This window comes from Ictalurus furcatus, chromosome 24, assembly GCF_023375685.1.
Source record: "Ictalurus furcatus strain D&B chromosome 24, Billie_1.0, whole genome shotgun sequence".
In the NCBI taxonomy this organism is placed as follows: domain Eukaryota; kingdom Metazoa; phylum Chordata; class Actinopteri; order Siluriformes; family Ictaluridae; genus Ictalurus; species Ictalurus furcatus.
Window position 1 is genome coordinate 15,978,724 of NC_071278.1, and position 14,204 is coordinate 15,992,927.

The following is a 14,204-nucleotide window of genomic DNA, read 5'->3' on the forward strand; positions in this document are numbered from 1 at the left end:
AATGTCAGTTAAATCATTGCAGAGTAATCAGGACCAGACTTCTCAGCTCCCCTTACCCTCCTCCCCACAAATGCACCGGAGACAAGCAGCTGGGAAAATGTAATTAAAAGCGTCGGTCATGAGCACTGTGTGTGTGTGTGTGTGTGTGTGTGTAGTCAGTATATGCACCTGACTGTATGAGCATTTTCTTCTCTAGATTGAGGAATGGTTTAAAACTAAATGTCAAGTGTAAAAGGTACACTGTGTGGCTGACACTTTTTACCTTTCGACAAGTCATTCTTGACATTTTGAAAATGTATTGACTTTATAATGTGAGGTCTTTAATTGTTTGTTCTTTTCTTGTCACAGGTGTCATATATTCCTTCATCTAACTCCTTTGTGTATCAAGGATTTGTTCGAGGAAAAGGATTTGGCCAGTTTGGGCTTCAGAGGCTTGGTATGTATTTGTTGCACAAGCGTGAACTGTTCTTTTATATGTACAGGGGCTAGGTAGCAATTGATTTTATTTTGTAATTCTCTTCTATTCGTTTTGATCTCATTCTGTTGGAGAAGTTTTTTTGTTGTTATTTCTATTTCTATAAATGTTATGCCCTATATCTTCTATAGGGCTATTCCAATTGGATTAGTTTGGACTAGTTCCGATTGGGGAGGTTGGGTAATGTAATTATTACACCGTCCAAATGTCTCATGTCAGTATTTTTTATGGACTGTGTGTGCACACATCTGGAAAGATTATGTCATATTTTACCTTCTCTAAAATGACCAGCACAAACAACCCCAAGGAATATGTATCCTGTCTCAACTGACCAACTAACATGTTGGTAAAGATTCCATTATATCCTGTAAATTATAGTTAAATTATATCCTAATAAAGAGGTTTCGCACTTTTTATTCAGTATAAAGTCTGACAAGTTTAAACATCGGGGGTTTAATTGAGGTCCTAACACAGGCAAATCCTACAGTCATGTGACCTACTAATGATCAAGTATGACCAACTTGAACACACACAACTTCGCATATTACAACAAGCGGCTATGATGAAGGTTAAATGGGGTGTACGTAGTATGCATGGAATTTTGAGTGTGACAACAATGCTTAGACCTGTGATTCATACACAGGTCATTTATCCCATGTGAATAAATCGTAATAATTTCAGATGATCTCTGGCAACATTAATTAGCAGACATACAGTATGTGCAGAAATTTCATCCTGTCCAGATAGCTGTCCAGTACTTATGTGTGTTTAGATGAAAGGTAAATGATAGTAAGGGATTTTCAGTATTTAGTGTGATGCAGTTTTTAGGCTTAGATTGTTGAGGCATAAAGTTGTAAATACATTTTTTTAGTGAGTTAGTGTGTGAGGAATGAGTTGTAGTCTTCTTTAAAAGGAACTACTCAGCCTATCCCCCTATCTAACCCCCCTGGTGGCAGTAGTTAATTAGATACTGCTAGTGCTGCTTCTTCACAGGACCTTGTTATAAATATCTAAAGTGATTCACTATGGGCAGAGGCAAAAGCAGACAAAGATAATTACACTAATATGTGTGTGGCTACACTGTGACCTATTCATCAGTGCAGGGTTTGACATGTAAAGGGCAAAGCATACAGTACTTTGTAAAGTGCTGCCATAATGAAACCATGTTTCATTTCTAATCAACAACTTTATGGCATTCTATTAACAAAAAGCTAAACATACTGAGCAAACAAAACATTTATTATTGAAAATGGGGTGAGTGTGTTTATGTGGGGGTGTGGCATAAGGCATTGGTTTGATAAGCCAACCTTATTAAGTAATTGAATAAAATAATCCAATTCTCTACTCGTTCCTTTTACCTTACTGGCATGGATTTGGGCATTAGCTGATCAGAATCACCTTTATTGCCAAGTACCATGGGTTTACATGTACAAGGAATTTGTCTTAATGAACAGGTGCATTGTTGCACTCTTGTTGTTTAGGGACGCACAGTGGTCTTAATTGAAAAATGAACGGCAAATGACTTCATCTTTGTAGCAAATTCATGGCAGTAATTAAAAAGCCTTGTTTCAGATGATGAAATATGATGCCTCCCAAAAGTGCACCTGTCTCTTGCGTTAGATCTAATTCCTACAAAACACTTAATTGATAGATTTGTTTGGTTTTGTTTTCCACTTGTGTGTTAAAACCTGTGAAGTGTGAAATAATATCAGCCATAAATAATGGCTTCTCCATTGAGCTGCAAAGTGGAATTGGACATAGCCCAGTTTATCAGAAGTCTTACCAGGAAAAATAAATGTTTTTGTTATTTTTATAGCTGAGTCTTTTAAATTATTATTTGTGTGCTTTACCATGTTTATAAGTTGCTTTTTATTTGTCCATTTGCAGAGGGGCTGGACACAAATGGGGAGAATCCCAGCTACAATTTTGCCTCTAATAGCAGTTCAGTGGCAGCAGCCATCTTAGTGCCTTTTATAGCCATGATTATAGCAGGATTTGCTCTGTACCTCTACAAACACAGGTAAATCCACACACTGTTCCAGGCAACATCATGCGCCATTTTCAACTAAAGAGTACAGAACACATTATGTGCTATTTTCTGTCCATTTGTTGTTAGTACTATTGAGATCCATGCAGTCTGCTTCTGTGGTCTCGTTCCACACAGTGTATTTGCGTTTTCAATAACATCAGTGTTTCAGTCAAAACTGAAAACTGTCAGTGTTCAGATTATGTCTTGTCTCATCACCAGAAAAAGACCCAAAGTACCCTTCAATGGCTATGCCGGCCATGAAAACACCAATGGAAGAGCAACGTTTGAAAACCCCATGTACGACCGTAATATCCAGCCCACAGACATCATGGCAAACGAGTCCGAATTTACAGTCAGCACAGTCTGCACAGCCGTATAGCCACTGCTTTCTCCACAGGTAAGAGGTCAAGCACTAACAAAACACATGCTACAGTATGTTCCTGTTTTACATTTTTACTAAAAAATCTGGGAGTCTCTGAGTCATATTATTAAGGGTCTTCCAAATAACATGTCAGTATTCATACAAAAAAAGATATGTTCAGAAACAGAAAATCACCGGGGGATACTGATAAGCCCAATAAACCTGAAACTTGGAAACCTCAACATACTGTAGGAGCTAGAGAAAACAAGAAAACTACTGTGAGCTACAAGATACCATGATTCAGAAATTCAGTATCAGAAATGCAAGCTTTTCCAAATTACATATATATCATTACTGTCATAAGCAAATCTCATTTTTTGGACTATTTGGAAGTTGTATAATTGTGTTACAAGTGCTTAATCAGAAACCAGAGTGATACAGATTTCAGTCTTTTCCAATTAAATTGTATTGAGATTGATTCTACTAAATTGCCATAAAGCCTTTAATTAACTAACCCTTTATTAATAAACATTTCTAAATTCACTCCTGCCTATTCCTTGGTTAGACAGTTAGGAATATTTATAATGAGGTCAGTTAAACAAAAATGCTAAACTATACGATGTTTAAAAACTTTCAACTTTTATATATTTATTTTAAGGGGGCTAAAGGACTAGTGGCCATTTTAATAACTTCCTGGGCATTTAACACAGCATATTCCTACAATACAAGTATCCTGATAAAACATTTTATGAAGGTTAAACAGTCATTTTAATACAGAGCATGAAGTTGGCAGATGTGGGTGTATTTTAATAACCATGGTCAGCCATTTTGTGAAAATGAGCACAAGCCTATTTAGTAAACAGTGAGCTGAGCATGCCAATTAAGTGTCATATGATAGAGTACTTCACTTCTGCGAGCACTGAGACATGCGTGCTCACCAGCATATTGCATTCATTTTAATGGCCAAAATCACTGAGATTGCACTGTGTGCTCAGTTCAGCCACCCTTGTGCTTTCTATTACAGACACTTTTTAGATAACATCTTAAACCTAAAACACAGCAGGTGGAGTTCATTGCTAGCAGCACATGGTATCAGCAAACATAAACAGAGCTAAATATAATGTTCCATGATGCCCTAATTGCTTAATACTACTAATCAGTATCTCTATCGAGTACCAAAATAATAATAATAATAATAATAATAATAATAATAATAATAATAATTGGTAGCAATGCATCTGAAATACTAAAATTAATAGGTTTAAACTAAGCGTAGTTGCTGATATACTGTATCAAGGTGTTGTTTTTTTTTTCTTCTTCTTCTTTTTTATAAAGTGTTTAAAAGTGTTATGGACACACATTATAAGAGTTAATTTTTTGTCTTGCATCAACATCTGAGCACACACCTGTGGCCTCTTTTTCATATTCAGTGGATTTCATTTAGGGAGGCCATTGAGTTTCATGGCATCAAAAACAACACGCTGTAGTACGAAGTAATTCAGTCGTGTTGTTTTCTGAAGATTCCTACCTTCATTTCCCAAACTGCCTCTTCACTGTGTACTGTATTACTGTACACGGTATAATATAAGAGGTAAAAAGTTAAAGCCAGTGAATTTCAAAAGCATTGGCTAACTTTGTAACTATAGTTTTCCCCTTGGACAAAATGAAAAGAAAATGCGCTTTTAAAACTACAAGGTTTAGAATACAAAAGAATCTGAAGTGGTTTATAATTTTATTTCTGGATTTTGTACATCTCTAGCCATTGTGACTGTGACTGTGACTGTCAGTCTAGAACATCCTTCTGTTTAAAGATTAATAACCTTAATGCATTTGTTAGAATTAAAATGTCTTTGAAAAGAGTTTTCTACACAAAAATCGCAAAAATATTTTCTGCCCACTTAATGGGGTTGATTTTTTTGCCCTAAATATGTTTCTTATGTTTATCGTTCTCTTATTCCACCACAGCACTATTTTATTCTAAAATCTGATTGGTCAGAAGGTGTTGATTAATATTCTATACAGCAACTCTGACAGTAGTGCCAGCTCTGAAGCAAATCACACTTTTATATTAATGTGCTCATTCTAACTATAGAACAGTTACCATTTCTACAGTAACAACTCATTCACAGGGATTTGGATGGAGGCCGCAGATAATCTAAAGCTAATAATAAACAAATTTTGAAATGTGTTTTTTATTTAACAAAGAAAAAAAAAAAAACTATATACCAACTATGTACATATATGTGTGTGTGTATGTATGTATATATATATATATATTGTTGGTATGGTAATGCTTTCTGTGAGGAATTGTTTATTTGAAATGTATGGACTCTCGACAACGCTTTGTAATGGTCAGGAAGTTCTCCTCAGCTTTCTGATTTCTTGGTAAAATGACAAGCTGCATTATTAACATCAATACAGAGAAAAAGAGAGAGGCTGTTGTGAGGCTGACTCTCTGTAGTTGGTATAATATAAGTGATAACAGGAACTAATTTGCCTTGTGCAAAAGTATACATATAAATAATAAAATAATAAACAATTAAAAAGCATGACATACCATTGTCTAATAAATTAAATATTGTAATTGGTGGCAAATCACTGTGGTGTAAAAGGAATACAACACTTCAGGGTGTGCTGTTATAAGGAAAATAATCAACTTTGGGGTAGTAACTTTGCTTCTCATCAGGTCTCATCTTACCACCACATCATGGATCCTTTTCCTGTAACATTGTGTCCTGTCATATTTTATTCCTTACATAACACCACTACCCATCATGCTTTATTCCTTACTTAATCACATTCTGGTTTTTTGACTATCTGTCTGAAATTTAGATCTTCTCTCCTTTTTTATTTCACCTCTGCCCTTTTCTTTTCTTTACATATGCAATTTTTTTTCTCTTGACAGGTTGACATCGAATTTTCTCCCCTGCCCACTCAAGTGCCCCCACAAGCAGGAACAGGCTGTGTGGGCGAGCTGACAAACAAGAATGGAAGCCTATTTTCATTTACTGAAAAGATTCTAACAATTATAGTCAAAAGAGATCACACCCTAATGAAGAAGCAGGAACAATTCTGAACAAGAAAACACACTTGTTCCTTAGTGACAAACACAGCAGTGTCTGTTATCGCAAACTCTCTCTCTGTTCTTATATGTCGGCTGTGTCTCTTTTGTTTTTCTGGGGAGAGATTTCATGAAACTTTGGCATGGCAGAGAGGATGCTTGCGATTCTGTCACTCACAGAAAAACAAGAGAAAGAGACATGGCGATTGATGGGGTTTCAGTAGCCAGAGGCTGACATGTGCTGTTTCTTCTGGGTGAACTGGGATTTGGGAAGAGTCTTGCTATGGGCAGAACTAGTGAGAAGAACACCCTGGACAGTCAGAGCTTCATTTTGCTTTTCTCCATGGAATGCATTTTGGTTGTTGTTTTTTCTTCCGTGCACACAATGAAGCTGCAAGATTGCGGATAAGTGCAGACTTTGTTCACATTACTAGATAGCTCTGGCTGACACTTTCAATATCGATTCCTGTGAAATTTTCACCTGAAGCCACAGAGCCTTGAATTGAATTGGAATGAGATTTTGAGGCTTATTAGAAGACAAGGATTCTATCATTAGCACCCTTCTCTACTTGTTCCAAACGCAGAGGATGGAGTGTTCTCTCTGCAGCATTTCGCCATCCTGGCTGAGATTGGACAGGCTGCCTATGCCCCTAAGGAGAACACTGGGGAAGAATGTTGGGGGGAAAAATATGAAAGGAAAGCTGGCTTTAGGCAATTCATCTTTTTTTTGTTGCACCGACATCTACAGACAGAAATGTAATGGCACATTGAAGATTTGGATGGTATCTACATTCCTCAATTTGGGGCAACAGCCTTATTATTCCCTCATCTGTCATTAGAGTGCAGTTCCATTCACTAATATTTTGAAAACGAGCGTGCTCTGGATGCTCAGGTCTAGGTAATTTTGGACAGTGGGATGAAGTCTGTCAGTGGGAACTGTGTCAGCAGGATGAAGTCTTTAGAGGGCTGTGACATCTGTTATTTAAATATCTTTACTTTCTTTTTGGAAAGGTTATCTAAAGTGCAGAGTCTGTCGATTCCTGTATGTCTCAATACAGGAATACGCTGTAGCAAGTATGCATTGTCAAGGCAAACTTTGATCGCAGTCATGGAGGTTCTGCTCTTCTTTTGGTTTTAGTCAATGGAGCAAGCAAGAAATTGGGATTCTTTCCCAGCGAAGTGTTCCCAGCAAAGTGTTACATTCTCATTATAACATACTGTATTTAAAAAAAAAAAAAAAAATGGTCATGACACATATTGTTTTTTCCTCCATTTAAACGTCAGGAAAAATTATATCGACATATTTAAATGGTACAGGCAGATTCCCAAAAGCTAATTACTGGATGATAATAGAACATTTCTGAGTCCATTTCAATTTAAATAATTATCATAAACAAGGTACCTGGTTCGATAATGAGCTTGGGTTACTGTCTGTGTGGCACGGTCTATGTGGTACGGTTACAACATGGTGATGTGTCCTTGTGGGTTTCCTCCAGATTCCTCCGACCTCCCAAAAACATGCTTGTCATTGAATTGGCTCTGTGAAATTACTCCAAAATGGGAATGTGTGTGCATGGATCCCTGCAATGTACTGACGTCTATTCCAGAGTATATTCTTGCCTCATGTCCAGTGTTCCCAGGATAGGCTCCGGATCCACTGTGACCTGACCAGGATAAAGCACTTACTGAAGATGAATAAATGAAAGAATTTAGGCCAGTGACAGAAACATGACACAGTTTTTAATTGCATTGTCTGCACGAGTCAGTGAAAGAAGTAATACAATTATAAAAAATCAAGTGATTTTTTTTTCTAATTGGGTGGATGGTTAGAACACTACAATGTGTTGTGGGTATGCTTAAATATTCATTGGGGTTGGTGAGTCATCAAGGTTGCACTTGAGACCTGAACAGAAATCAGATCAGTTTGACTCCATTTTATTGTCATCCTTTCATCAAGCTTTAGTTTTCTCAAATACTTCTGACACGTTGATATCTGCCTACAAAGATAACTATTAGGGTATACAAAGATATGAATTTCTGACCATCACGTCTCTTTGCTTTAATCATAACTTTCTTTTTGTACATTCTTTTTTCTTCTTCTTCTACATAAAGCCCTGAATTTATCTATTGCTTATTTTATTTGGCCCACATTTTCAATGAGTGTTTAAAAGCCCTGCAATTATTTGCTAAAAAAAAAAAAAAAAAAAAAGCTCCTGGAATATATTGTCTCTTCAGTCTATTCCATCTTTCGGTAATTGGTTTTACAGTTTTATTACTTTTTAAATCTGTACCTTATCTCAGCTACATGAATATCTCACCTAGTGCCTGTTCCAATTGGGAGTTGGTGGGGAAAAACAAAGATTGTATTTCCCTTGTGATTTCACAGGCAAAAGGGTTGCTAGGCACACCGTACTGAACCAATTGGCATTCACTTCTTATTGCAGAATATTTTATATAGTTTTTTTTTTCTCCTTTTTCTGATTACATGATTTCATTCCAAATTGTTTTATCAGAGCAGATGGCCCCTCACTTATATGCTGATACTCTGCTTCCTGCACATCATATATCAGTTATTACTCAGTGTCCCCAATAATTAATTTACAATCCTAATGTGCAGGCACTTACTGATAGTCATGCAATGGCAGTTTTATAAAAGGATAGCAAATGAAAAAAAAAAAATGCTCTTACTTTAGCATTAGAATTTGAACAAAATTACTCCTATGACATCCCATGAAAACACATTCACTGTATCATTGATTATTTTCATAACAGAACCCCAGGCAGAAAGATTTAGTTTTTGAACAAAATCCCTTCCTCTTTTTTTGTTATCTCTTTATTTTATACTTCTGAAACTATATTAAAAAAGTTTAGAACAATTCAGATAACCTCTGATGTTTCTTGAGGTCTTTCTTATACAGTTGTAGCACTATGTGCCTCACGGTACCCATGATTTATTTGGCTCACAGAACGTTTAGTTTTTCCTTAGTTCCCTATTTGTTTGATACTGTACATGAATGTGTTTTTTTTTTTTTAAAAAAAAAAAACAACAACAGCTGGGAAGAATTTCAAAGCCAATGGTTCCTCTTTCAGATGTATTTGGCTAAGAGTTAAGCCGTTGTGTTATTCTTAGCCCAGGAGAACATCAGAAACATTATAAAAGAGAAAGGAGACAAATTCCATGTTTTAAAAACCTTTGAATTGATTCTCACAAAAAAAAATCATTAGTCATCATGTATAATTGCTGTATTTGTAAGTCTTTCCCACTGTTGTAGTATTTTTTTTTTTTAGAAATAGTAAAATAATAATAATAAAAAAAAAACTAACGGTGCTCATTTGCCAAGATATTATACTACTTTGACTTATTAAACGCACCTAACAAATAAAAATCCATCAAATATTCCAGTATAAATGAACTGAAGCCTTGTGCCATTTTAACAGCTTCCCTGCTGAACGTTTAGGTTCTGTGAAATTATTATAGCTGTTCTTTGCTCTGGAGAAATAAAAGGGAGGCAAGCAAGGTTTTGAAGTTTTTTTGTGGTCATGCCACATCTTTTTCATCAGCAACGAAGCTGACTCATCTTTTTAATTTACAAGCAGGTTTGCATGGCTCTGCTTGTGATCTGAGAAGGGATGTGCTTAATTTCCAAGAGACGCTCATTTGAGTTTGAGTCAAACCCTCATTATTGTTAAATTTGTTTTGGTTGGTGAAATATATCTCTTTGTTAATGTGGCAGTTTTAATATGGCATTAGTATTAATGGAAAGCACATACTAATGAGTCAGTTCCTTTGATCCCATGTATATTTCAACTCCGGCTATGAATATACTTCACAACTCATTTGTGTATCTCATGGTCTCATGCCTCATGTGGATGAAGTAAGTCAAAAAGTATACTTTAATATGGAAATGTCCATGTTAAATTGAATGTAACTCAATTTTGTATTGCCTGTAATGTATCTAAATATCATTCCCTTCATATTTCCCATAATACCTAAAGAAAAAACTTTTCACAAGCTCAAAGAAAAAAAAAGATCAAATAATAGCTTCAATTAAAATCTTTGAAATTGTACATAAGCTATAATGGAATAGTGTTTATCCCCAAGGTATGTATTCAAACTATTTCATTTAAAAAGTCACTGGATTAAATAATTGAGATACACGTTGAAATGTTCAGTACACACCTTCAACATACTTATTTGTTTTAAGTGTTCATTTAAAAAAATAGAACCCAAACTAGCGATGCATTCCTCTCCGCTCTGCAAGAGAGAAGTGCCCAGCCTTGAGTGACTTACAGACCTGCTTTGTCTAGCCAAAGCCTCAAGGAACAATAGTCAGACTGCAGTTCTATGCTCTTTGACCAAAAGGGTTGTGTTGCAAAGCAAGTGTAAAAAATTTATATTATATATATATATATATATATATATATATATATATATATATATATATATATATATATATATATAGACCTGAATGGACTTGAAAGGACTAGCCTGCTGAGAATTATGCAAGGAAAAAGGAGAACGATTAAATGAAAAAAAAAAAATATTTTGTACAGAGATATATTTTTATGGAAACACATTTGTAATATAAAAAGAGAAAAATTGATTGACAGATATGTAAATGTTTTTCATTATTGTAGTACAAATGCTAGTGGGGAATATAAAAATATCTATATACAAAGAGAAAATAGAAACAAAGCTTTTTTTTTGTAAATGTAAAAAAAAGAAATGTATATACATGTTTACATATTGTACATATGTAATCCCCGACATGGCTCGTCTGCAGTATATAAAATGTATTTTATCCGTCTGTATATGATGCTTTGCATTGTGTTTAAGCTTATTCTACTTTCTTGAACTTGAAACATATTTTGAAGGTTTTTGAATAAAAAAGAAATAATAAAAACACTTGTTTTGCTGTTATTTCTGTATTTTCAATGTGATCTAATTTTAATTCTTGAATCTATGAATTAATCTGAATATAATATGTACAGATGTTTAAATGAATGTTTAACTGAGACAGGATGATATTAAGTGAAACAACTGGAAATTTGTTGCCATTATTTTGATGTAACAGTTTCAGCTATCGTTAATTAGAACTGTAATTATCACCTTTTACATACCCGAGTCAAAATAGTACAGATTTCAAAAATCAATGTAAACAAAACCAATACAAACAAACACTTCTGAGTTTTTATGTTTGGTTTTCTGTATCATTAGCCCTGATTTTTAAGCAGGAACAGTAAATCACCTGCATGAGTAGTACAAGTTATAATTATGTGCATAAGAGCACGAGAAAATTGGAATTTGTCACACATGCATACACACAGCTGCACACAATGGATGTTTCATATATCCTACACATTCTTAATTGCTCTACTCATGCAACACACACGCATACACACACATTACATAAAGAAATGCCCTCAAATCACAATATATAGTAAACAAACCTCTAAAGTGATTTTTATGGCAACATACAGCATGTGCAATCTGTTGCCCCAATTCCATTTGAAAAGCTTCAATGGCATGAAAATGCTTCGTTACTGTTGTCTTTTCCAATGCCATACTTGGAAATGTAATTTATTGTGGCATAAGCGATATGAATGCATGTAATAAGTGTTATTATTTTGATCACAGTTGGTTGGGAAATGCCAGACTCTCTAATTTCTCTTTGAAATGAACCCATGGCTGAAAGTCCAGTGACTATCCAGTACGGGTATCCAATATTTTGGTGGTATACAATTTTCCACCCATTCACACATAAAATAACACGTTAATTTTTTTATTTTTATTTGCATCCTTCAATACTGTCACATTGCCCATCCCATTTTTCTTAACTGGACATCAACACTCACTGTGTGGCCTTCAGTTCTAACCTATTATACCTTTGCAAAGACAACAATTTCACTGCCTAATCATTGCAGGACATGGGAGCAGTACAGCCAGAGCACAATAAACTCTTTATTTTACAACGTTAGCTTATTTGGACATCTTTAAAATATCATCAAATGCTCGACCATTCTTCTTTGGTTTAATAGCAATCATAAATGACAAGCACAACCCAATATTGTTTTCAGTAGCACTAAGAGTTGTTTGTATGTTGCTTTTATTTAACAAGACCAAGCTTTCTAGGTCTCAAACTTTTTTTTTGACCATCTGACCACTCTATTGCTCACTCTAACGTGAAATGAAAATGTCACACAATAGCAGTGATTATTAGGGTTACGCAAGGCTTCTCTCCAGTGGATTTGATAAAAGTCATGAATATTGCACTAATGGTGACATGAAACCTTTAATGCCTTAAAAGCAGAGTCATTTGACTCTTTTGGACTCACAACTCATGCACAGTTTGGCTTCTCTAGGTTTAATTCTGTAATTTAAAGACCTTAACTCTTCAGACATAGGGGAACAAACTACAGACCATTAGGAAAGCATCTTGTTCATATCTTCTGGATTCTACCTTAGTCGCTGTGGGGATAGTGTGAAGATAATAGAGGTGCTAGAGTTCAAGATGCCAATGGCTGTCTGGCTCAAGCACGAAACACAAACAACAAAGCAATGTGGGTGCTATTCTTCCTTCTTCAAATTAGACATTTTTCAGGATTTCTCTCGATACCTTTACAGATTTTCTACATAATGTTAGGGCAACACTTACCTAGAGTGATACAAATGGGAACAACACATGACTTGAAAAAATTTGAAAGTCATGCAAAATTTGGTTCCAAAAGGGGACAGTAGAATACATAGACTCAATGACATTGTGCTAAAATAAAAAGAACAAAATACCAATGCAGTTTTTATGGATGCATTAATGATGCTTTGCATCGCAAGTGAATGGACCTACAGGACAAGATGTAAGCTTCTTAGTTCTAATTATGCATCTGGGACATTTTGGTATGGATATGTTTTGCAAATCTTTAAATGCAATATATGATCTCTGTTTATCAGGTTCATATCAAAGTCTTCTGCCTTCCAAATATGCACGACATTGCAGTAGTGACAGCCACAATAAAAATGAATTAAAATATCCCCTATACTTTTGACAAAAAGCTTTCATCTTCTTGCATTTTCAAAAGAAAGAGCAACTCTGAAAATACCTTTGTCTCACCCACATCTGAAAAGATACTGTGGATCCTTCTGATGTACAGCTCAACTGTTCTTCATTCCTTTATACTTTTTTGCTTGCAGTCAAATCGTTTAAACCACAATCAGAAATTTCTTGACCATGAAATCTGGTTCAAAAACATGATGGTGAAGACACTTCCACACTGAATGTAAAAACCATATGAACCCAGGTATTGAGTTCTGTAATGAGTTCCTTATTTGGAATAGAACATGGCAAGGCTGATTGTTTTTTCACTATGATTTATATCTGAAACTGTGTGAGGATTGGTTCTATTGCAGGCGCGCTAGTCCAGGGGTCTCATTTATCAACCATGTGTATGCATAGTTTTGTGCATAAACAGTGAATATGCACATTTCAATGCATCGAGTATGATTTATCAAGTTATTCTTGTGTGTGAAGGTGTGTGTATATTTAAAACTACTCCTGATTATGCGTATGCAGAAACCCCTAATGGTGTGAAAAGTTTAATTGCAAGTAAACTAATTATGAGAAGCTCTGGTTGCACTTATTGCATGATCATCAGCATAAAGGATAGAATAATTGCTGACTATGGTGCTCAAAAGAAGGTGCAGACAGATGATGCAAATGAAATATATGAACTTACAAAATGAAGACATTATTTGGTGTGTAAATGGTTGGGAAAACTTTTCTGGAGATTCTCTGCACTGAAAAGATGTGTTCAAGCCTTTAAAAGTTGCTCCAGAGTTTAGTTTGTATAAAGAAGAAACTTTAAGTTAAATAAAGTTTATGCAAGTAAATGAAAATGCCCATTTCCACCATCAGGGTAATAATTAAGAAGTTCTTGTCAACTGGAAATGTTATGAATCAAACTGGAATTTGGACATCTCCAAGGATCATAGTTGAAGAATTGCAGAAGTTAGTTGCGTCTTGGGGTCAGAAAGTCTCCAAAACTACAATCTGAAGTCACCTACATCACATTTGATTGGAAGGGTTTCAAGAAAAAAGCCTCTACTCTCATCCAAAAACAAACTCAAGCATCTTCAGTTTGTCAGACACTACTGGAACTTCAAATGGGACCGGGTTCTATGGTCAGATGTTTGCAATTGTTTGATATCCATGAGAGAGTATTTTTGTGATTTTTTTTTTTTTAAACAAAAGATTAAACGGTCAAACAATAAAGACAATTACCA

The 14,204-nt window shown here is 35.2% G+C and overlaps 1 protein-coding gene across 1 annotated transcript in view; it reads left to right on the forward strand.

The window, feature by feature from the left end:
- Nucleotides 1–2,909, forward strand: part of csmd2 (CUB and Sushi multiple domains 2) — a 362,365-nt gene extending 359,456 nt beyond the window's left edge. Inside the window, exons 68-70 of the mRNA XM_053612473.1 lie at nucleotides 349–436; nucleotides 2,363–2,495; nucleotides 2,724–2,909. Of these exons, the coding sequence (XP_053468448.1) occupies nucleotides 349–436; nucleotides 2,363–2,495; nucleotides 2,724–2,883 (381 nt within the window). The 3' untranslated portion in view covers nucleotides 2,884–2,909. The remainder of the gene's footprint in view (nucleotides 1–348; nucleotides 437–2,362; nucleotides 2,496–2,723) is intronic.
- Nucleotides 2,910–14,204: the final 11,295 nt, after the last annotated feature.